Genomic DNA, 23,047 nt, shown 5'->3' with positions numbered 1-23,047 from the left:
AAGAGATAATGAGGACCTGAGTTAGGGTGTGAATAGAGAGAAGGCAGATGTCAGAGGAATAAGTACAGTAAATGGTAAGAATGACAACCAATTGAATATATGTGAGGTGAAGGAAAGTGAAGTCAAGGATAATACCAATGTTAGAAACCTGGGAGACTAGGAGAATGATGGTACTCTCCAATCCAAGGAAACTAGCTTTGTTGTTCCTTAAACAAGACACATTATCTCTCGACACTGGGCATTTTCATTGACCTTCCTGCATGGAATGCACCTCATTGCTGCCTCTTGATTTCCCTGGCTTCTTTCAAGTCCTAGCAAATCCCACCTTCTACAGGAAGCCTTTCTTGATTCCTCTTGATTCTAGGGCCTTACTGAAGTTAGATTATTTCCAACTTATCTTGTATATACTTGTCTGTACATAGGCATTTGATTTTTGTTTCCCCTATTAGATTGTGACCTCCTAGTTAGCAGGGAATGTCAGTTATCTTTTCTTTATATTCCTATCTCTTAGCACAAGTGCCTAACATAATACTTAAGAAATATAGTGCATTTGATAGAACTAGGAATATTTGAAAGAGAAGATTGAGGTTGTGAGGTGGGGGAAAGAAGGGAAAGATGAATTCTGTTGTGGACATGTTGAGTTTGAGATATCTTTGGAATATGCATTTTGAAGTGATCACTAGGGGATTGATAATCAAACTTTTTTTTTTTTTTTTTGCTACTCAATTTTAGGCCCAACTCTATGTTCAAATCAGTTGCCATTTCCCACCTTTCCAAAATCTTCTAAAACGTTCAAGTTAACTTTGTATATAAAACAAGATTTTGTCATCTTCATAAGTGTCTATTTACATGTGGTACTTGCTTACTCAGCTGAATATTTGCTCAATATGTTTACAAATGATGCTTAACAATGCAACTCTGGATTCTTTTTTATTTGGGGCAGATGGTTGAGTTAAAATAGAGGAAAAATATACATTTAAAAATAAGATCACATTATACATTAATAGAACACAGGATGCAAAATAGTTAATTTTTAGTATATTTTTATTGCTGATTTGATTTTTAATGTTATTCTTTATGAACATAAACATGGCGAATAGCCGATATACAAGTTGGTTTGCAGTGAACATATGAACATGGCCAAAATTTAGTTGGGAGCATTATAAATATGGTAGCTTTGACAGACTATTTGTACAAAATACTAATTCTCTCCCTCCCCACTTTTTTTCCCCAGTAGGATCAAACAGGGTCTTCTACCTAGTTTGGAGGATTTGCTGTTCTATACCATTGCAGAAGGGCAAGAAAAAATACCAGTCCATAAATTCATTACTGTAAGTTGTCCTTTGTTTGTTTGTTTGTTTGCATCTTGTTTACTTCATTGGTAGCACTAGGTCTTTTAATTGAAATGTTTTAATGGCTTTCTACCTGTGGATTCTGATAGTTTCATATTACATTTTTATTTTCATGATCTTCTTATCTTTTTTGGACAAACATTAAGCAAAAATAAAACCATGAATTACTACAGAAATTTGGTGATAATGGCATTGAAGATTTTTTTTTTAAATGAAAGCATTTTTTTTATATTGGGATAAAAATGTGTAATTAAGATGAATGTACAAATTATCTGGGATATGTATTTACAGATTCTTTTTTTTTTTCTTAATAGGCACTGAAATCTACAGGATTGCGGACTTCTGATCCCAGGTTGAAAGAGTGTATGGATATGTTGAAATTAACTCTTCAGACAACATCAGATGGTGTCATGCTAGACAAAGATCTTTTTAAAAAGTAAAAATTTCCCCAAACTTTAATGAACTTACTGTGCTACATATAATGAACTATAAAATTTTTTTGTTTAATTTTTTTGAAGATTATTGCTTTTTGTATAATTAAAAACTAGATATGAAATCTCATTTTAAAGAAATAGGAAATATCAGAAGCACACAAAAAAATACATTTACGGTATTTAAATAATGAATTGACTTAGAACACACAACAATCTTTTTCATCCTTGCCCACTTACTCAGACTGTTTATCTATATCTTTTTATCCTTGTAATCTTGCTCATATAGTTAGAAATGGATTTCAGGAAGGACTCATTTTTAAAAACCTGTTATCATGCCTACTCCTGATTATCTGAACATGTGAATTTAGTTATATTTTAATGAAAATACTGTTTTTGTTTCTTTTTTTTAAATTGTAGACTTTAAGTCTGATTAATTTTTATGAATGCTTGATTTGTAATATTGTACATTTTGCTTATTCCCAATTTTAACTTCCACTAACATCTTTTTAATTCAGTTTTGTTGTGAAATTACTTACTGGATTATATATTCCCTAAGTGACACAAAGTGTTATGAGATAAAGTATGAAGGGTCTGATAGCAATTTGACATCTCTTGGGGACTACTCAAAACTCTTTGTGAATGATGATTATAAACTTCATTCCCTAAAAGTCCATTGGGATCTTGGTAAGGCCTAAAACCTTGCTCATCTCGTTCATAGAAGCTTATATTGTCAGATGAGTTGTTTTCGTTACTATGTGGGATATTAAGCCATTTGGTCATTTTTTTTGGCCTTTTTTTTAAACCTTTACCTTCCATCTTGGAGTCAGTATTGTGTATTTGCTCTAAAGCAGAAAAGTGGTAAGGGTAGGCAATGGGGGTCAAGTGACTTGCCCAGGGTTACACAGCTGGGAAGTGTCTGAGGCCAAATTTGAACCCAGGACCTCCTGTCTCTAGGCCTGACTCTCAATCCACTGAGCTATGCAGCTGCCCCCTTTTGGCCTTTTTTTGTATCTCCAGTGCGTAGTATGGTTCCTGGCACATAATAGATGCTTAATAATAAATATTGACTATTAATTTGTTAATAAGTACATTGAACTAAAATCACATAGAATTTGCCAGGAATAATATACTTGGGGTGGTCACAGAGTCTTTTTACCCTGGAATTACCCTGGAATGTCATTTGGAAATCAGTATGTCCTATCCCAAATGTGGAAACTGATTCTAAAGGGTAGTTTGCTGAACCTATTCCAGTGAATGTTAAAGCCTTACAGCTATAAAGCATAGATAAAAGGTGGCTTCTTTAGCTAGATAGAAAGTACCTGGAATTTGAACCTAGGTCTTTACTGACTCCAAACAGTAAAAGAGATAGCTCAAATTGTAATGGATGTTAGATATTATTTTGCACATATTATGAAAAATTTCTATTTTAAGCTGTTTATATAGGTGATGGCCCTTTAATCCATAAAGGTAGGTGCATGATTTTTTGTTAAAATCGAAAAGTTAATTTCTAAATTACACCATTTAAAAAAATAAAATTCAGGAGAGGGGTTGAGGAGGAAATCTTACTTTGTGGTTGGTATATATGGTCTTTGATAGGAAATGGATATGGAATGACCCATAAATAAAAGTGGGTTCAGTACTTGTGTGGCGTTCACCCTTTTGTTCCTCAGTTCAGAACATCTTGAATAGTCAAGTGCTTTCTCTCAAATAAATAGAGTTCAGTTAATGAGTAAGGCCTAGGCATATCTGCTTTGCCCACTGAGGCCACAAGTTAAGAGGAAACTGAAATGTGACATATTTTCATTGGAAAGATAAAATTACAAATAGTGCAGTACAGTTAAAATAATGATGGCCTTTCGGGTGATTTATAAGTTTAATAGTATTTTCTGTGATGACCTGGGAACCAAACATTACTTTAAAGGAGAATAAAGTCCAATTCTAAGTAAATTAATGAGGAAACTTATGAAATACTAGTAACTATAACTTTGGAAATTTGAAGTAACATGTAACCATCTACTAGGGTTAATCATCTGGAAACATTTTAGAATGAGGGTGTTTTTCCTTTTTGCTTATCATGGACCCTTTTGGCAGTCTAGTGACACTAGATGCCTTGAAATTATGTTTTTTAAGTGCATAAATAAAACAGAATTACCAAGAAACCAGTGATATTGAAATACATTGTTCAAGGACTTTACAGGATTAAGAAATAGCTCCTGGTATGGAAGGTTAATAGTGGATAATATTTCTTGAAAGATAATGTTTTAGGCTTCAGGTTGTTGATTGAGGCAGCATTTTCCTTTTTAGTTTAATTGATTGCTGGAAATGTGCTTTACATAGGTGTAACACTTGTTTTGATGTTCTGTGAATTTATGAGGAACTTGAGTAATAATGATTTTATAATACATACTTAATACAGTGCTCCTATGTGTAGGTAGGGAAAGGCAGCAGATTTTCTTATTTTAAAGATAAGAAAACTGTGCCTTCACACAATTAGTTGGAGAGCTGGGAATTGCAGTTATACTGACTATATTAGCTTGGTGTTGTATTTAATTCTTTTCAGAATTATTTACTAGTCTCGTGCTGTATACTCTTTTTAGGTTTTAATTTTCTATCTACAAAGAGAGCTCTTTTGATGAGGGTTTAAAGAATAAGAAAGAGTTAATGTGTTGATATGTGTGTGTGTTGTGTGTGTTTAGAATAAGACTTCATGAATATAAAATAAAAATAACATAACATTAAGTACATTTAATCCAGTATTCTTGTATAAGGTTAAAGTTTTTTCTTAGGCTTGATTATCTTAGCATTTACCAACTAGCATCTTGTTGGGAGAAAAAAGTGTTTTACTGGCTGTTTAAGAACATAATTTATTAACTGCTTTTTAAAAACTTGATTAATTTTAAAATGCCAAATAGTTTTAATTATGTGTTGAAAATGATTTTTGGAATTACTTCTTGAAAAAGAGTTAAGGTGGTTTTATAAATTTAAATCATAAAGAAAACGTAGACTTCATTTTTGGAACATGTTAATATATTTAAGTTATATGGTTATTTGGCACTTTTCCCCTCATTTTGCAACAACTGAAAATTTTATTTACTAAATGTAATTGAAATGTATATGTTTTGAACTATTAGGAGATTGACCAAATATAAAATATTTGGAAGAATATCATTGTTATTCTATTTTAGGATATCCTAATCACTAAAACATCAAACTCTCTTAAGGGTTTTGTATTATTTGTCCTAATAAAATGTTTAGCTAATGAGGATGTCAATGTAAATTTTATTTTAAAAATTAAAACTAGGACAATTTTAGTAAAAATAAAATGGACTTTTGATCTAGGTCAAGATAAATTTAAGATACTGGGTTAACTTAAATCTCTAATCTGGAAAAAGATGTTTGACCTTTTTTTTCAATTCTCAAATAATTTATCAATTCATATTTAGTTGCAGAGAGAGAAAATATTTCTCAGTTTAAGAGTGTAAAATCTAATGTTTGATAGTGATAAAAATCCAGATTGCAATTTTATAATATATGAAGCATACACATGCCTGCACAATTAACTAGTGTGACTGTAGGAAATGTTTATTTTTTGATCAACTCTCATCCCTGAATAGTTATCAGAAAGATAGGGAGGAGAGAGAATGTTTGCTGTGTGCCACCTCTTAGCTAACTTTTTCAGCATTAGTTACAGGTTGACTTTGGTGTGTACTGAGTGTAAGAAGTAATAGTGAGAAAATGAGCAGGGGATCATGCACAGCATTCTGTGACCTATTTATAAAACTTTTCTAAAAGGTTATGTGGACATGTTGTTTTGAATGTACTAATTAGAAGTTATATTTATGACACTTGCTTTTTTAAGTCATTACTTTATTTTTCTGCAAAGCATTTTAGTAAGGTTAAACAGTTAACATCAGTGCTTTTTTAAAACTTGGTTGAGTTTTTATTTTCTGTGTTGTAACTTTTGTCTTTTCTTGCTTAGGAATTCAGGCTTTTCCAGATGTTGGCAATATATTATTTTTCTAGATTTTCTGTAATGTTGATGATTATTAGAATAAAAGTATAAGGTCTACTTTTCCAAAGTCCTCTAAAAATAGTTTAGATCTGAAAGTATAAGAATATTTCCCCCTGCATCAAGCAACATGATTAAATCTTATCAGTTCTACTAAGCTAAATGCTTTGTTTTGGATATAGTTGCCTTTTTTGACTTTATATATATTTATAAAATTCTCAACCTTTACTACAACTTTTTACATTTAAAATGTATTTTCTAACCACATTCAACAATTTTCGTTTGATTTCACGAAGTAACAATGTGCATAAAAGAATGTATGTTAACGTACTATTTTTTAAAACTCCTTAGTTGAAATATAGTGTTACTAATTTTTTCCTCTCCTGTTCACAGATGTGTTCAAAGCAACATTGTGCTTCTTACGCAAGCCTTTAGGAGAAAGTTTGTCATTCCAGACTTTATGTCATTTACCTCACACATTGATGAATTGTTTGAAAGTGCTAAAAAGCAGTCCGGAGGAAAGGTACACTTTTAAGTGGCTTTATTTAATGTCATTAATAAAAACCCAAACTGGGTTGCAGTCAAAGCACAATAAAATTTGTTTCATTTTATGATTTATTATAGCATTGAAAAATTTAGGACCAAAAAATTGTCCTTGACATTTATTATATCATTATACTTTTTAAAAATTCAGATTGAGGTTTTCCTGACCCTGAGGCCAATTGAATCACTCTGTGTTATACTCTTGGCTTTTCCAAATGATTACCAAGTAATTAGAACCAATGGCATCTTTAAAAAAAGTTTGCTAATTTAAATAATTTTATCATTGGAAATGTCTAAAATAGCAATATAATTGATTTTTTTTGCTATTGTACAGATTTTGAACAAATGAAGGAAAAATTTAAATATTGAGCTTAAGTGTGTAATTACTAAAGGAAATTCTAGTAATAGAGAGCAGTACCTTCTCTGCAATTTATAGTTTTCATAGAGTTATCTGGGTAGCTGAGAGTTTAAATTAATAAGCCAAAGTTTATTAGGAGTAGGACTTGAACCATATCTTTCTGACCCTGATTACTCTTTGTTCACTATGCTTATACTACCTTTAGTTGATGATTATATTAAATTCCTCATGTTAATGATAGTGAAATAGTTAAAACTTGATTTAATAATGCTTATAATGCAGAGTAACACAACATATTCTTACAACCATCAATCCTGTTGAAGGTCTTGGGTTTTTTTAGTTCTAGGTTAAGGACAAGTGGTAACTTTATATCTTTAATATGTGTTCACATTTGTGAACTCTCAAACCCCTGAAGGTGCCTAAGTGCCCATTTTTGTCTATTCTTTCTACTGTCTTATTTATTTATACTTCTAGCACTTATCATAGTGCCTGGGGTTATAGTGAGTGCTTAATAAATGTTTATTGGATTGTATTATATTGTTCTTTTCCCAATTTGGGAAAGAACAAACCTGTTTATAATAAATGTGATGTGGTTTGAGAGGTAGGGAGAAAGAATAGACATGAGGAAATGCTTAGGGAATATATTGCTTAGAGCTCAAGTTTGAGAGAAACTCTTTTCTTTTGTTTTTTGACTTTTCCAGTTGTTTTTTTTTTCAATCAACAAAAATCTTCCTTCCTTCGCTTCCACCCTTACTTGAGAAAGAAAAAAAAAAACCTTCTCTTACAAAATTTATAGTCAAGCAGAACAAATCTCTGCATTGGTCATAACCAAAAAAAAAATGTCTCTTTCTGCACTCTTGAATCCTTCACCTTTCTATCAGGAGGTAGGTAGCAGGTTTGATGATAAATCTCTGGTTATTATGCAGAAGAGAGTTAATAAGTCTTTCAGAACTATTTGTCTTGTAGTGTTGTTGTCATAGAAATGATTTTCTTGGTTCTTTACTTCACTCTATATTAGTTCGTACAAATCTTTCCAAGTTTCTCTGTAACCATTCTCTTCATCATTTCTTACAGCACACTAAGTAATTCTTCTTACAGTAGAATTTCATCTGTTATATACCATAACTTGTTCAGTCATTCCTTAATTAACAGGCATTCCCTCAGTTTCCTGAGTTTTTGCCAGTACACAAAGAAGAGTGCTTTCTTTAGAGTTAGTCACTTAATCTCATTTCCCTTTCTTCAATTTCTTCTTTCCATTCTGTATTCCTGTGGAGTGAAATGTATTTCTGAACCCAACTGTGTGTTTGTGTGTGTGTGATCTCCCCTTCTTTGGTCAGTTCATATGAGAATGAGGCTCACATGTCAGTCACCTCCTACCCTTTTCTCCTTTTTTGTGTAGACTTTTCCTGGTATATCCTAACGATATGAGTGATATAATTTCTCCAAGTTATCCTCTCTCCTTTTCCTCTAGTGCTCTTTCTCACTCTTTCCTTTGTTTTAAGATCATCAGGATATAATAAAACTATTCCTAGGTCTTCCATTTAGACTCCCTCTGTGACCTTTGATGATGATAGTGTTCAGAGGGGACCTGGTATGTCATTTTTCTATATTAGAATGTAAACAATTGATCCTTGTTTAGTTCTTTATCATTGTTCATACATATTTTACCTTTTTTGTGTTTCTCTTAACTCTCATGTTTCCACCTCAGAGTTTCTATGTAGCTTTGGTCTTTCCATCAGGAATTCTTAGTTCTCTCTTTTATTAAAGATCAATTTTTCCCCTTTGTAGGATCCACTTTGGATCTATGACTGGGAACTAGGTAGTAAGTGACAAAAGCTGTCAATTAGCACCTATTCCTACATCCTACACAAGTTTAGGCCATCTCCAATGTGTGTGAGATCTCTTCTTGCCCTGGTGCATAGCCGCACTCTGTGTTGGAATGTTTCATGTAGTGCGTTCCAGGGCACATATTTCATCCCCTTTCCTTCCAGACTTCTGTCTCCTTATGCAGACCTGGGCCAGAAAAACAACTTACTTTGATGACCTCTCCTCCAACCCCCTTGGATTTCCCAGTTAGGATTCAGTTTGGAATGTTTTCTAGCTCTTTTTAGAGTGTTGGGAGGAAGGAGTGAGTATAAGGGAGTGGAATTAGTCTGCTATTCTGCCATCTTGGTTCCAACTTAGAGGGAGGTATTAAATAATAAAAAACCCAAACCACAGAGGTTTCACAAATTGAGATAGACATCTTTTAAGATTATGCTAAATTTGTTAAAAGGTATTCATTGTTGCAGAATATGCATATTATTTGCCTTCATTGTAACTTTATGTTCTTGGATCTTTCCAAATTTCTCATTTCTTGTCAATGTATTGATTTAGGTTGCTGATTACATCCCTCAACTGGCTAAGTTCAGCCCAGATTTGTGGGGAGTGTCGGTGTGTACTGTGGATGGACAGAGGTGAGTTTATTTTAAATAAATAATTTCTTTGTTAATATCTGAAATATTTCACATATTTTTAAAGTTTATGCTTTGATGCAATGTGAAGTTGGCAGAAATTCAGTTTGTTATTTGAGTGGTGTTTACTTCAGGAAATCTTAGTGTAAAAGAAGCACTTGATTTACTTTAAAAGTATGCTGATGTTTAAATGGAAAAAGAACAAATGCTGTCTGACCGAATTTCTCAAAATTGTGATCAATTTTGGTCACTAATGTGGTATGGTCTAAAGTGTGGTCACCTGCTTTGCTCTTTGATGTTGTAAAAATGTCAAAAAAATTAATCCTGCTAGTTTTGTTACCAATGACCTCTGATTCCGAAACAAAAAAAAAGTAGTCCCATTTCTTTAAATGTAAACTGAAGCACTAAGTATATCTAAATGTTTACATAAATATGGCTTGGGGACTATATGTTTAATTATACCCACAAAAGTGGGTGTGGGTATTTTAAAACATGTTTTTTTAGGAAAATGAAGCACATAAGCCAACATTAATTTAATTTAACTTTAAAAAAGGAAATCTTTTATATTTGTGTGTATGTATAAATTCTGATAATTCTAATTTTGTGTTTGTATATGAATAAAAATAAATATTTTATGTAGTCTTTATCTTTTATGCATGTCAAAAATTTTACCTTGGTGTTGACATGTTTTCATTTTCTCTGAAAGTTTCTTTTAAAAACTAATTACAAGGGGCAGCTGGGTAGCTCAGTGGATTGAGAGCCAGGCCTAGAGACAGGAGGTCCTAGGTTCAAATCCGGCCTCAGACACTTCCCAGCTGTGTGACCCTGGGCAAGTCACTTGACCCCCATTGCCTACCCTTACCAATCTTCCACCTATAAATCAATACACAGAAGTTAAAGGGTTTAAAATTAAAAAAAAAACCAAACTAATTACATAGGTATATTATCACAATTATTATTTTTCTCAATGGCTTTTGAGAAAACAGGAAAGTAATCTCAGGGATATGTAGTTCATTTTTTAAAATCTTAAGTAATCAAAAACTAAATTTTCTGTGACTTAACAGTATGATATCAAATAAAAAATGGTTTCTGCTCTATGAACAGGAAATATCTCAAGTTTCTTTAGTAAAAAAATGTAAACTGAAGCATTAAGTATATCTTATGTTGGCTTATCTGTTTCATTTTCCTAAAAAAAAAGACAGGTGTTTTAAAATACCCACACCCACTTTTGTGAGTATAATATATGTAATGTATGTGTGTGTGTTTTAAAAATGTGTTACTCAGATTTTGTTGAAGGTGTTATATAGAGTTTGGAGAATCCATTGGAGAATACTATAAATCATAATTTTAGAGAAACTAATGCTTTCACTGGGTTTACAATGTGAATGCTGTATTCACTATTGATAGAACTGAGGATTTCATACATTTTGAGGAAGTTTCCTTTGGGAATTCAGGGAATTAAAACCAAGGTCTTAGTATTTGGAGGTCCTTTGTATTGAGCTTTGATGTGAACCTAAGAAAATAGCACTTTATTTTAAAAATATGACACCTTTGCTTTATGAAAAAAATAACTTTTAAAAAAACTCTTACCTTCTCTCTTAGAATCAATACTGTGTATTGGTTCTAAGACAGTAGAGCGGTATGGGCTAGGCAAAGGGGGTTAAGTGACATGCCCAGGTTCACACAGCTGGGAAGTGTCTGAGAGCAGATTTGAACCCAGGACCTCCCGTCTCTAGGCCTGGCTCTCCATCTACTGAGCCACCCAGCTGCCCCTAAAAATACTATTTATCTAATAGTTTATTCACTGACTAGCCTACTTGGCCTTCTTGGATACTGAGTTTAACAATCTTATGTATCTGCGTGATCTTCAGTGAATATACACAGAAAATTATGTTCTCTGCAGAGTAGTTTGGAGCCAAATGTGCTGGCATATCATACTGCTTACAAGTCAGTTTCTCTTATTAAATATCGACCTGTATCTTTTTTCTTTTATTGGAAGAGTTGTTTTTTGTTATCAGAGGACTTAAAGGACTTTTTAAAAGTTTGAAAAGCTTTAAATCTAATACTAGTGATAGTATTTTAAGGCTCACACAACTAATCTTGGATAATTTCCCCCTTGGTAATACATCATTCACTATATCAAATCAGTTCAACCATTGTACCTGAATGGAGTGTGTTGACCTGTTTGCTCTCCTAAGGGTCTCACCTACCATCCCCATAACTTAACCACTTCGTATTGTATGTGCTAATTCTTCCATCAGAAAATAAGATCCTTGAGGGCAGGACTGTCTTAGCTTTTATGTGTGTATCACTATGCTTGTACTTAGTGAATACTTTTTAAAAATCCATTGATTATACCCTATTTACATGTTCTCTCCCCTGATAAAAGGCAACTTCTTGAGGATAAAGACTGTTTCAATTTTGTCTTTGTATAGCTAGCACCTTGCATGGTGCTTCTCTTACTGGTGCTTAATAAAGACTTATTTATTGAGATATAAGCAAGAAACTTCTGAGTAGGATGCAAGCCTTTGACCTCCTTCAGTTTTCAGTCGTGAGCCATATTCTCCACTTTTTATTATCATTCCCTGTGCCCACCTTCAAATGGAAAGTTTCTACTTTTTATATCTTTAGACTTGTTTGGATGGTCTTGTCAAGATCTTTTTATCTCTCTTCTCTACAATAGAAGTTGGCACAGAAATCGTAGTTATCTTTATGGTGGTCTTTTTGCTTATAACATGTTGAACACTGTAAATATCTCATGAAATGAAATTTCATTGTTGGCTTTGGAGTACAAAATGAAACCATTCTGCCTCTACTTCTGCCTTTCAAGGGCATTGTGGGTGTAGATGTGAACTGATAGAGCCATTTTGGAATGCAGTTTAAATCTGCAAATAAAGTGGCTAAAATAAACTTTTTTCACTGTAAACATGTACTCCAAGGAGAGATCTTTAAAAATTACCCAAATGATACCAATTTTTTATAGCAGCGTATTTTGTGGTTGCAAAAAACTGGAAACCAATAGATGCCCATCAACTTTAGAATGGGTAAATAAATTGTGGTATATTAATGTAATATTACACTACTTTAATTAAGAAACAGCAAATATGTTAAATACAGAGAAGCAATTAACTGTTGCAAAGTGAACAGGGTCAAGAAAACATCACCATAGAGCAAATGAAAATGAACATTGCAAAACTGCAAAAGACAAGCTTAGTCTCAAAAAATACATACTTATTCTGCTCACTTTGCCCTTCCTTTGTAGAGGCAGTGAATCCATGCATATGAAGCATTGCTTTATATTATCGTTTGTTTTTTTTTGAAATATCATTTTTCCTGATTTTTTTCTTTTCTATAAAAATTATTACATGAAATGATTTTTCAGGGAAGTGAGTAGGTGAAAAAAAGGATACATGGGGTAATTTAAGAATATGAAAGAGCAAAACTTATTAACAAATTCTTAAAATTGAGGTACTATACAAATACAACCTTCTTTTTCTTTCAAGCCTTTGTGACTTTATTAGATTTTTTCCCCAAGTTGATAATTGAATTTTTGTCATAGTTACAAAATTGCTTCTAGAAAAATGATCAGACTTTTTTACTCTAGCATCTACTCTCCATTTTATAAGCTTTCTAGTTTCATAGCATAAACACATTCTTCCTACTTTTTCTCATGTGCAATGCATAAAGGTAGACAGAGGCAGGGGTATAGTCACCTCTTGTATCTTAGTGCAAACTCTAGAATTGTCTGATACAATTTCCTTTCATTCAGATGGGTTGCTCTCAAAGACTAAACAGAACTTTATAATTTGGGAATTTTAAAATTAATATTCAATAACTAAATATTACATTTTATAAAGTTTTATTGATAATAAACTAACATAAAAAAACTAGAGGGAAAAGGTGCTAAACTCACCCAGCCCACTCCCAGGAGCAAAAGAGAAAGAAGGAGGAGTTACAGCCAAATATAAAACAATAATGTGATCATGCAAACGTGGAGGCACAGGAGAGATTAAAGGGAATTTTAGGAAAACTAAGGGACTTGTGAGGGATGACGTCCAAGGTTCAAAATCTCCATTTATACAAATTCTTGAGAAGTTGTTTAGCCATTAATTCAGTATCTTCAAAAGTCTCTCCAAACAAAAAATTACTGACTCTTGCTTTATATATTATCCAGTTGTGAATCAGGCTTCCCTTTCTTGGGTGCATAATATGTTGCCTATATGTAATGCCTCTTAAAACAACCTGTTTCTTACATTTATTCCTTAAGATTCATAATTTTTACAAAGGAAAATCAGAATAAATACATTAAAATGTTATAATTATGCAATTCCATCTTTTATTGATTGCTATTCTTTTTTTTAAATCTGCTTTTAAAAAGGCATTCTATTGGAGATACCAAAGTACCCTTTTGTCTTCAGTCCTGTGTAAAGCCCTTGAAATATGCCATTGCTGTAAATGACCTTGGAACAGAATATGTGCATCGATATGTTGGAAAAGAGCCCAGTGGTTTAAGATTCAACAAACTCTTCCTGAATGAAGATGGTAAGAATCAGATAACAAAAGACAAGAAATTTCATTTTCCTGCCTTAATTCTAGGTAGTCATTACCTACCTAGAAAGGTGGGTAGGTAAAAAAGTAGGTAATTCCTCTTAAAAAGGAAAGCCATTATACCTTAAAGACCTTTGATGTAATGAGGATATAGCAAAACTTTCGCTCATTTCAAAATAAGACTTTTTCTTCATATTGAGCTAAAATCACTGAAACCTCCAGTTCTTGGTCAGATGATCTGTTGTCTAGTCATACCTCCCCTAGCCTATACTTATTCTTACACTTGAAAAATCAACTTCACATGTATAAAGTTGGAGTGGGATACTAGATGGCAGTTCATCTGAGAAAGATCTGAGTTTTTAGTGGGTGACTACAAGTTTAATATAAGTCAGCAGTGTACTATGGGAATTAAGAAGGCTATTGAGCCTTAGGTTGTCTTAGGAGATAAAAAGTATTTAGGATAGAAGAATAATTTTTCACTGTGATCTCTTCTGTCAGATTTTGTGACAGGGATTTTGTGATTTTATGTTTCATTCTGGATGCCATAATGTAGAAACATTTGATAAACTGGGGAGCATTTAGGGCAGAGCAGCCAGAATGGTGAAAGGCCTTGAGATCATGCCAAAGAAATAGACTTGATAGTCTGGAGAAGGACAAGTTTAGGGGAGAAATAATTGTTGTTTTGAGTATTTATTTGAATATATATGAAAAGGAGAATAGTTTTCTTGGCCTTGTGAGGCATAACCAAGAGAAATGAATAGAAATTACAAAGTGGTAAATTTAGATTTTATAGTAAAAACTTCATAACAATTAGAGCTATCCCAAAGTGAGATGGACCATTTCTAGAGATCTTTATATAAAGCCTAAATGACTTTGTCTGGTACCAATTGGATATCTTCTGAGATCTCTTCCAGTTCTAAAATTTGGGAATTTATACCCAATTTTTTTAAACCCTTACTGTTTTAGAATCAATATTATGTATTAGTTCCAAGGTAGAAGAACAGTAAGGGATAAGCAATGGGTGGGGGTGGGGGTGGTCACTCAGCTAGGAATTGTGTGAGGTCAGATTTGAGTCCAGGATCGCCTGGTTCTCAATCCACTGAGCTGTCAGCTTCCCCTATACCCAATGTATTTATGAGTTCTTAAAGTGTGTGTCTAATTTCTTTTCTAAATTGAAACAGAAATAGCTTGGTTATTAGTGAAAATCATATTTGGGGGGATTTGAGGATGCAAACTAATTTTTTTACATTTACTTTTTTTTTTTAAACCCTTAACTTCTGTGTATTGGCTCCTAGGTAGAAGAGTGGTAAGGGTAGGCAATGGGGGTCAAGTGACTTGCCCAGGGTCCCACAGCTGGGAAGTATCTGAGGCCAGATTTGTACCCAGGACCTCGTCTCTAGACCTGATTCTCAATCCACTGAGCTACCCAGCTGCCCCTTTACATTTACTTTTAAAATATCACCTTGAGTTTTTCTCATTTTTAGCATTTTATATTTGAAAATTCCTGATGCTTTTAGTTTATAGAATTTAGCTTACTTTGCTGACTTTCAAAAGAAAAGAATCAGAAGAGATGACTAAATTATATTAAAGATAGAAAACCTAAAAAGGATTAAGATTGGCTTATTGGCCATCCATTTTATAGGGTCTTTCATAACTAATTTTAGTTGAAATTAGTTTGAGAAAATAATTTTTTAACTTAAGTAGCTTAAAACTTCATGTAGAAATCATGTAGAAATAAAATGTTTTGGGAGTGATAATTATTTTTCTACAATACCAGACCAGAATGATTCTCTCTGTATAGGGCAGATAGGTGGTACAGTGAATAGCAGTGGTTTGACATGGAGTCAGGAAGACCTGTATTTAAATCCTCCTCTACTTTTATGATTGGGCAAACCAGCTAACAACTCAGTCTGTTTTTTCATTTGTGAAATGAGAGTAATAATAGCACCTATATCATAGGGTTACTATGAGGATAAAATGAGATGTTTGTAAAGTGTTTGCAAGACTTTAAACATGAAAGCATTATGCTAGCTCTTTGCATCACCATTATCATCATCATGGTGCTAAGAGATGTGTATTGACTTTTATTTCTTAATTACATATATTTTCAGTGTCTTTGATTCAGTTGGAACTTGAGCTTTTTTCTGCAATGCTGTTCAATATTTGAATAGTAGGTAATAAGAATACTTGTAGGTCATCTCATCCTTAAAATGAGGAATTGGTGTAATAATTATTGTAATTGATACTCATATTGATTATGGCTTGCAAACAGCTTCATGTACCTCATTTTATTTCATTAATACTAACAACCCCCTGAGAAAAGTATCATGACTTTTTTACCTATTTTATAAATAAGGCCCTAGAGTATTTGGCTTATCCAGGGATTAGTATTAGTAAATTTCATGGATGACATTTGAACCTAGATTTCTCCTGACTCTTAAAATAGTATTCTTTTGAACTACCTCTCAATAGAGAAAACCTAAATTGTAGGAAAATGTACATAGAGAGTAGTACAATTAATGATCTTTAGAAGTGATAAATCCATTATTGAGAGGTGGTTTGATAGAAAAGGTACTAAATTTGTACTCAGAGAACCTGGGTTTGAATCCTGACTCCATGCGACTTTGGGCATGTCACTTATCCTCTTTTAGCCTCAGTTTCACTATAAAATGAAGGGGTTGGACTACTTGACCTTCAGATTCTTAACCTTTAAAATGGAGATGATAATAGCATCGACTTCCCAGAGTTGTTTTGAGAATCAAATGAGAGAATATTTATAAAGCCCTCAGAACAGTACTAGGCATATACAAGATTAAATTGCTTTGAGAGGAAGTAGCAAATGATAAGAGCTAAGATTTTAAACCAGGTTCTTTGACTCAATATCCAGATTCATATGATGGTGTGCTTATATTTTATTATTAATATTTTCTTTCCTGTGATTAGTGTTTTCAAATCTGGCCTCAGATATTTACTCTGTGTTTGGGCACATTACTTAACCCTGTTTGCCTCAATTTCTCATCTGTAAAATAAATAGGAGAGGGAAATTGTAAACCACTCCATTTTTTTTGCCAAGGAAACCCCAAATAGGGTCATGAAAAGTCTAATACAACTGAAATGACTGAACAGCAACAAGTTCAATGTGAGGAAGAAGAAAGATCACTAACCTAAGTTTCTAATGTATTCAATGCAGATTTCTTTCAAGAATCTTGTCTCTTAGTTTGGAACGCAAGGTGACTGAGAAGGGGGAAAAATCTCACATCCTAAGAATTTCAGAAATATATATTAACTTGATTTGTTCAGATCACTGTGTACATTCAAAAGCACTAAAATATACTTTTCTGGGAAGTGTGTGTGTGTATTTTTTTTTTAACGATTTGTCTTTATAGTATCCGTCATTTTAAGTAATATTGTGTTTTTCTATTTCACAGATAAACCTCATAATCCTATGGTGAATGCTGGAGCAATTGTTGTTACTTCATTAATAAAGGTAAAATGTTGACATTTCTTTTTTCTTTATTTACTCTCATTATTTTCAGTGATTTCAGCTTATTAAAAAGAATCCTGCATTGTTGTCCATAGTTGGAAACTCAAATAAATCAAATGGTAATTTTTTTGTTTTGATAATTAAAAAGTAAGTATTTAGGAAGTGTTATAGATTTTTAATAATATACTAATATTAATATCAAAGTTTTTAATGGAACCATCTAAAAAAAGAGAGTTTCCTTTTGGTTCCTTTAAAATAGAATAGTAAAAGATCCAGGCTGAAATGTTTTTCCCTTTATGTTCTGATATGTATTTTCTGTTCCATTTGGTTTTTATATGTAAGGAGCAGTTTTGGATGGGGTTAAAGTTAAAAAGAGTATAGTTTTGTCATAGGTTTATATGTGACAGATAGATTGTGCTTTTCATTAATGACAAAGTGCATTAATAAGTTTTTTAATCTCCCCAAACTTGTAAGCTGAAATTATAATTGTGGTTGAGTGTATTTCATTTGTTTTATTTTTATCCTCCCATATCAAGTAGTTATAGTGTATATTCTAAGTATTATCTTATATACTTCAAAGTTTAAAAATTAATTTTTTTGAGGTTTGATTTCTCTAAAGTAATTGTAAGCCACATCATTATTTTGGTAAAAAAATTTTTAAGTTAATTCTTATTTATAATTGTATATATTATTGTTTGAATTTCCATTTGTACCAAGCTCCTGTCATTTAACTTTGGAACTTTTTAGTCAGCAGATCTGTATGTATATCTGAACTTAGAAGGGTCATACCACATGACTACATGTTAGGTGCCATTGCTATGAATGAGCTATAGAATATTTTTGTTTTGTTTACATGGGAAAATGTTTTAGCATAAGTTGTATCCTTTACTACAACTTAGAAAGAGCCGAATTTTTAGATTAAACATTAGAAATATGTCCTGTTTTCCATATTTTAATGTATACTTAATTGTCTGTAGTCGGGAAAAGATCCCTTGAAACAGATGTGGCCTTATGCATATTATTCTTAGTTATTATACAAAAAAGAAACCATTATGTGTGTGACTATTCACAACTATTATGTACTATTTTATGTGACATAAAAACCACTTACTTCACAGCAAAGTAAGTCTTTAATATTTTAAATACCCTATCTAAAATGAGGCTTGATCAGAAGTTGTATTAATGGTTTCTTAAAATTAGAACTAGTAACCTATATACTAGGTTAGAAAATTTATCATGCTAGATATTACCTTTAATGCTCGATGACAAAACCTTTTAGAGAGAGACTAACAGTACCCTAGGGTTGAGACTTTATGGAACCATTTGTTAAAAGTCTAACTGCTAATGATTTTGGGGTGTTATTTCAATGCATCAAAGTCTTGCCTGTAGAATTTGCATGCTTGATTGTTATCTTACACTATCACAACATTATTTGTTTTTAGTGACACTCTTTGGACTGTGTCCTAAATTTTGATTAAGCTATTTCTAATATGAGTACTTAAAAACATAAAGTAGAAATAATTGGATAATTTAAAGGGTCATAGTATGAAAAAGCCTTACTTCTACAAAGAAATTTGCTTAGCAGTTTTTAGTAGAGAATATACTTAGAAGATGGGGTGGGAGGGCAGAATAAGGATTTGAACTATGATTTTATATTCAGGGTAGCTTTCTATTATATTTTACTTAGAACTATATTTCAGCAGAATTGTTAACTTGTAGACTTATTTTAGAGAATCTTAAATCACTTTTTGTGGTAAAATTGTTACATAAGAATTTATTACCATTTTCATGGTACCTGTTTGATGAAGAATTCAGACCTTTTATAGAAAATCATAGTATCTTATACCTCTAGGATGACCTTATTTAATTTTAGACTATGATATTTTCAAGTTGAAGTCAGTCATAAAATTAGAAAACCTATTTGAGGTTCAACTCCTTTCTAAAACCAAAATCCTATGATTTTAGTAAGAATCCCTCAGTATATGAGGAAACCAAGACTATTCAAATTTAAATGCGCTTAATTAGGGAGTTTGTTACAAATAAAACTGGGACTAGGAGAGTGACCTCTACATCTACATTTTGCTATATGATTATGTTTAGTTTTTCTTTAAGATGACTGATTTTGACCTAACTACTTTAATTACTGTGTCTGATTTGGGGAATGGCTTTTCTAAAAGATAATATAATTTTTAAAATTGTGAACCGTCAAAGGACACCAATTCAGTGTGTGGACAAATTGCTTAGGGAATTGTAACTTATTAAAATATGATCATCAGGACCACTACTAGTGATAAATGTGCTTTAAGGTTAATTTTTCTGTGTATATACTTTGTAAGAGAAGCATTTTGATACAAAGTGCTTCAGTATTTTGCTGTTAGCATGACCTGCGAACTAGTTTATTTTTCTACCCTTCAACATAATATATATATGTATAGATACATATTTTCTTTAAAGTTAAAACCTTAATTTGTGATGTCTTCTTAATTTCAGACTTTCTTGTAGTGCTCTTTGCTCCGTATTCCCTTATGTTGCTTCAAAAATTTAAAGGTGTGGAGTCTTAAGTATGACTCTTTAGATTACACTTTTGTAGTATTGATATTTTTTCCTTGTAGGATTGGTGGTGATCTCAGGAAATGGGGGAAGAGGCAAAGGAAATGTTCAAAAGGATTAGCAGATTGTGGAAAGAGGAGAATTTGGACAGAAGGAACCTGTTGCATATATACTTAACTACTAAGCTTATAGGAAAACTCCAATTTTTAAAAATTTAAAACAAAGCTTACATAGGTAAATACCTTTTTAAAAACAAATGTAATCTTGCACTTAAAATTCACATCATTAAGTTTTTAAGGGTGTTACAGTTACTTTTCTTTTGGTGGGGAGGTTAATAGTTGGTCACTGTGGGCATTATTACACTTGAATGTAGTCAATTTCATTTGATCTCATATGTCTATGGGTTTTAAGTAAATTGGAAAAGCAAGAGAGTTTGAAAGAAGATGCTCCTATATTTGTGACAAAATTAATAACTTTTAACATTTTATATTAATTTCCTTTTCAGTGATAGGAAATCTTTATGAATTAATTTGAATTTACAAGTAACTATGGAAATAACTTGGTGGGGAAAGGGACAACAGTTATCAAAGAAACTTGGAAGACAGTTGTCAATTTCTCCTGCTTTTCCTGTTAAAAGTTAAAAGGGAGTTGCTTAGTTTTGTTATGTCATTTTCTACTCCAGCAGTCTCAAGATTTTATTTTTATTATTTCTGATGTTAACTTACCTGGATGCTGATTTACCTTTAAAAAAAAAAGACAAGATAAAAACTTTGGAATTAAATAAAAAACATTGGAGTTTTCCTTCATTTAAAAATACATAAATATGTAATTACAACTTATTTCGTAGGTGCCCTTAAGTATATCACAGAAATTGAACTAGGATTTTTGTCATGCTAGCAACATCTCTTTAGGCTTACTTGTGTATATTTCTAAGGACATTTATGACTCCAAAACTTAATTGTTGATACATTGGACTTGGTAAAGAAAGGATTATTTAATCTGTTGCCTTTGGTGCTCCTTGATACTAGTAGTCAGATAAGAATATAATTTATTATCAAAAACATTTTCTATTTTTTGCATTTTTGTTAGGAATAATCAGTAATAACAATTGATATGACTTGTAATTTTCTCATTTGCTATTGTAATATCTTCTTTAACTTTATCAATTACCTTTGGTTTCAAGGCATTCTCTAACAAGAGAGCTAAACCAATAATATGAGCATTTTATTAAATCATTTCAGTCCCATTCTTCTTACGAATGCCTCTTCTCTCTCTGACTTCTTGGATTCATTTTTAAACCCTTCTATATAGGAGGGTTTGTTATATTAGTTATTAGAATCAGGTAGCTCATTTTGAGAAGAAAAGAAACACTCCTTTAAACTCTTTCTAAATTAACTGATTTTATAACCGGGCCATACTATATATTATTTTGGTAGAAACTGCTTCTTTTAACTGTAGCTTCAGAGTCACCTAATGGTGTTTTTCATATCAATATATAGTAGAAATCCATTTTAAGATGATTTTTATAAAGAAATATTCACCTATATTATAGGCTGGATTATGTTTCATATATATATATATATATATATATATATAGTCAATGTAACACCTTAACTTCAGTGTTATAAATGGGTTCTCCTATATTCCATATCATTTGCTTCTCTTTTTTTGAAATTGACATGGAAAATTACTAACTCTCCTTCCAAAATTAATTCTTTTCATAATAATAAAACATCTTTATTCAGTACTGTACAGTTACACCTTTCTTCATTCCCCACATGGGGTTCATAGCAGCTCTCTGAGTGCAAGTAGATAGTGCAAGTATAACCCATCTCCATTTTATAAATGAGAAGAATGGGATTTTGTTATTACATGGCTAGCGAAAGGCTGGGAAAGGCTGGAAAAGTATCAAACTTAAGTGTTCTGACTACATGTCTAGTGTTCCTTATGCTGTGCTACATTGTTTTATTTGTAGTTGGTATATTTATATTGCTAGAGGTGAGAATCTGGATAACGTGGCACTGCCACATGTTTCAGGTTAAAATGAGAACATGAAATATATCAATTTGTGTACCCTGTGTTTTAAATACCGCTTGAGTAATTAACTAGGAAGTTGGTTAGATTTTGCTCATGCTTCCTTTGTCCAATTCACTTTTTCCTCAACTATTTACACTTTAGTGAAGAGAATTAAGATTTGCTTAATCAGGACTTCATAAATTTAAAATAGTTTCTTTTTTAAGGCTACTGTAAAAATCCACTTAATTTTTTTATAACCTTTCCATGTAAATAAACATAGACTTTTTAAAAAGTAGTTTTAAGTGAACAATACTAAGCTCTTATTTTTAAAATATATCCATATATGATAATAAAAATTCCAAGCCAGTATGGTTTTTCAAGTTATCAGAGATGACATTTGAAGTTGATCTAGATATATGTGTAGTCAGGATTCTGTCACTTTAGACATAAACATTTAAGTCTATTTTATTCATTTATAAGTATTTGTTTCTAATAAAAAGTGTGCATGTACACAGTTTATATGAATATATATACATACAAGCATGTATATAGTAAATGTGTGTGTATGTATACACATGTGCACATATTAGGATGAAACCAACATCTATATTTTCCTTATTTAAGTGTACAAAATTTAATCTGAAACTTAAGAAAGTTAAACTCATGCAAAAAAAAAAAAAAAAAGACATCCCAAACCTGAGTTCAAATGGAGAAAATTGCAAAAAGGAGTAGTTGTAAGTTATTATTGGGGAAAATAATAGGTAACAAATAATAAATTTGAATATTTAATTGTAATTTTAGATTTATTATAGATTTAATTATAGATTAGATTATATCTATATCTAGATATAGATATATATAATGGGACTTATTTTCTGTGACTTTCCACATTTCAGTGGTATTTCTAATACCTTCAAACCAAAACATGAAATTCATGGTCATGATACTTAGTCCAAAGCTATTTAAGTATCTTGGTTTTTCTCTACTACACATAACAAGGAGATGAACTTAAATGATAAGTTCAACACATTTTAGATAACAAATATGAGATACTATACAAAAAAAGACATTCATTTATATCAACTCATGGTGTTTCTCAAAAAATGGAATAGAAGCAAAATGAAAAGATCTTTTCTTGACTTGCCAATTTAAAGATCAGGCATATGCCTATGTAGAGTTTAATACATTTTTGCATTAGTCGTTTTAAATAATGACTAAAGGACCAAAATAAAGCCAGATATTAAAAAATTTATATGCATTCAGAACCAAAGTGTAACTTGTTTTATTTACATTTATTAAA

At 31.8% G+C, this 23,047-nt stretch overlaps 1 protein-coding gene across 2 annotated transcripts in view; it reads left to right on the top strand.

The window, feature by feature from the left end:
* The window catches only part of GLS (glutaminase), a 94,728-nt gene that overhangs the window by 18,147 nt on the left and 53,534 nt on the right, over positions 1 to 23,047 (top strand). For both annotated transcript variants that reach the window (XM_044669691.1, XM_044669692.1), the window contains exons 2-7: positions 1,235 to 1,331; positions 1,667 to 1,788; positions 6,189 to 6,318; positions 9,073 to 9,152; positions 13,528 to 13,691; positions 17,126 to 17,184. In XM_044669691.1, the coding sequence (XP_044525626.1) occupies positions 1,235 to 1,331; positions 1,667 to 1,788; positions 6,189 to 6,318; positions 9,073 to 9,152; positions 13,528 to 13,691; positions 17,126 to 17,184 (652 nt within the window). The remainder of the gene's footprint in view (positions 1 to 1,234; positions 1,332 to 1,666; positions 1,789 to 6,188; positions 6,319 to 9,072; positions 9,153 to 13,527; positions 13,692 to 17,125; positions 17,185 to 23,047) is intronic.

This window comes from Gracilinanus agilis, chromosome 3, assembly GCF_016433145.1.
Source record: "Gracilinanus agilis isolate LMUSP501 chromosome 3, AgileGrace, whole genome shotgun sequence".
NCBI lineage: Eukaryota > Metazoa > Chordata > Mammalia > Didelphimorphia > Didelphidae > Gracilinanus > Gracilinanus agilis.
The sequence above is the reverse complement of the archived record's forward strand: the minus strand, read 5'-3'. Positions and strand labels throughout refer to the sequence as shown.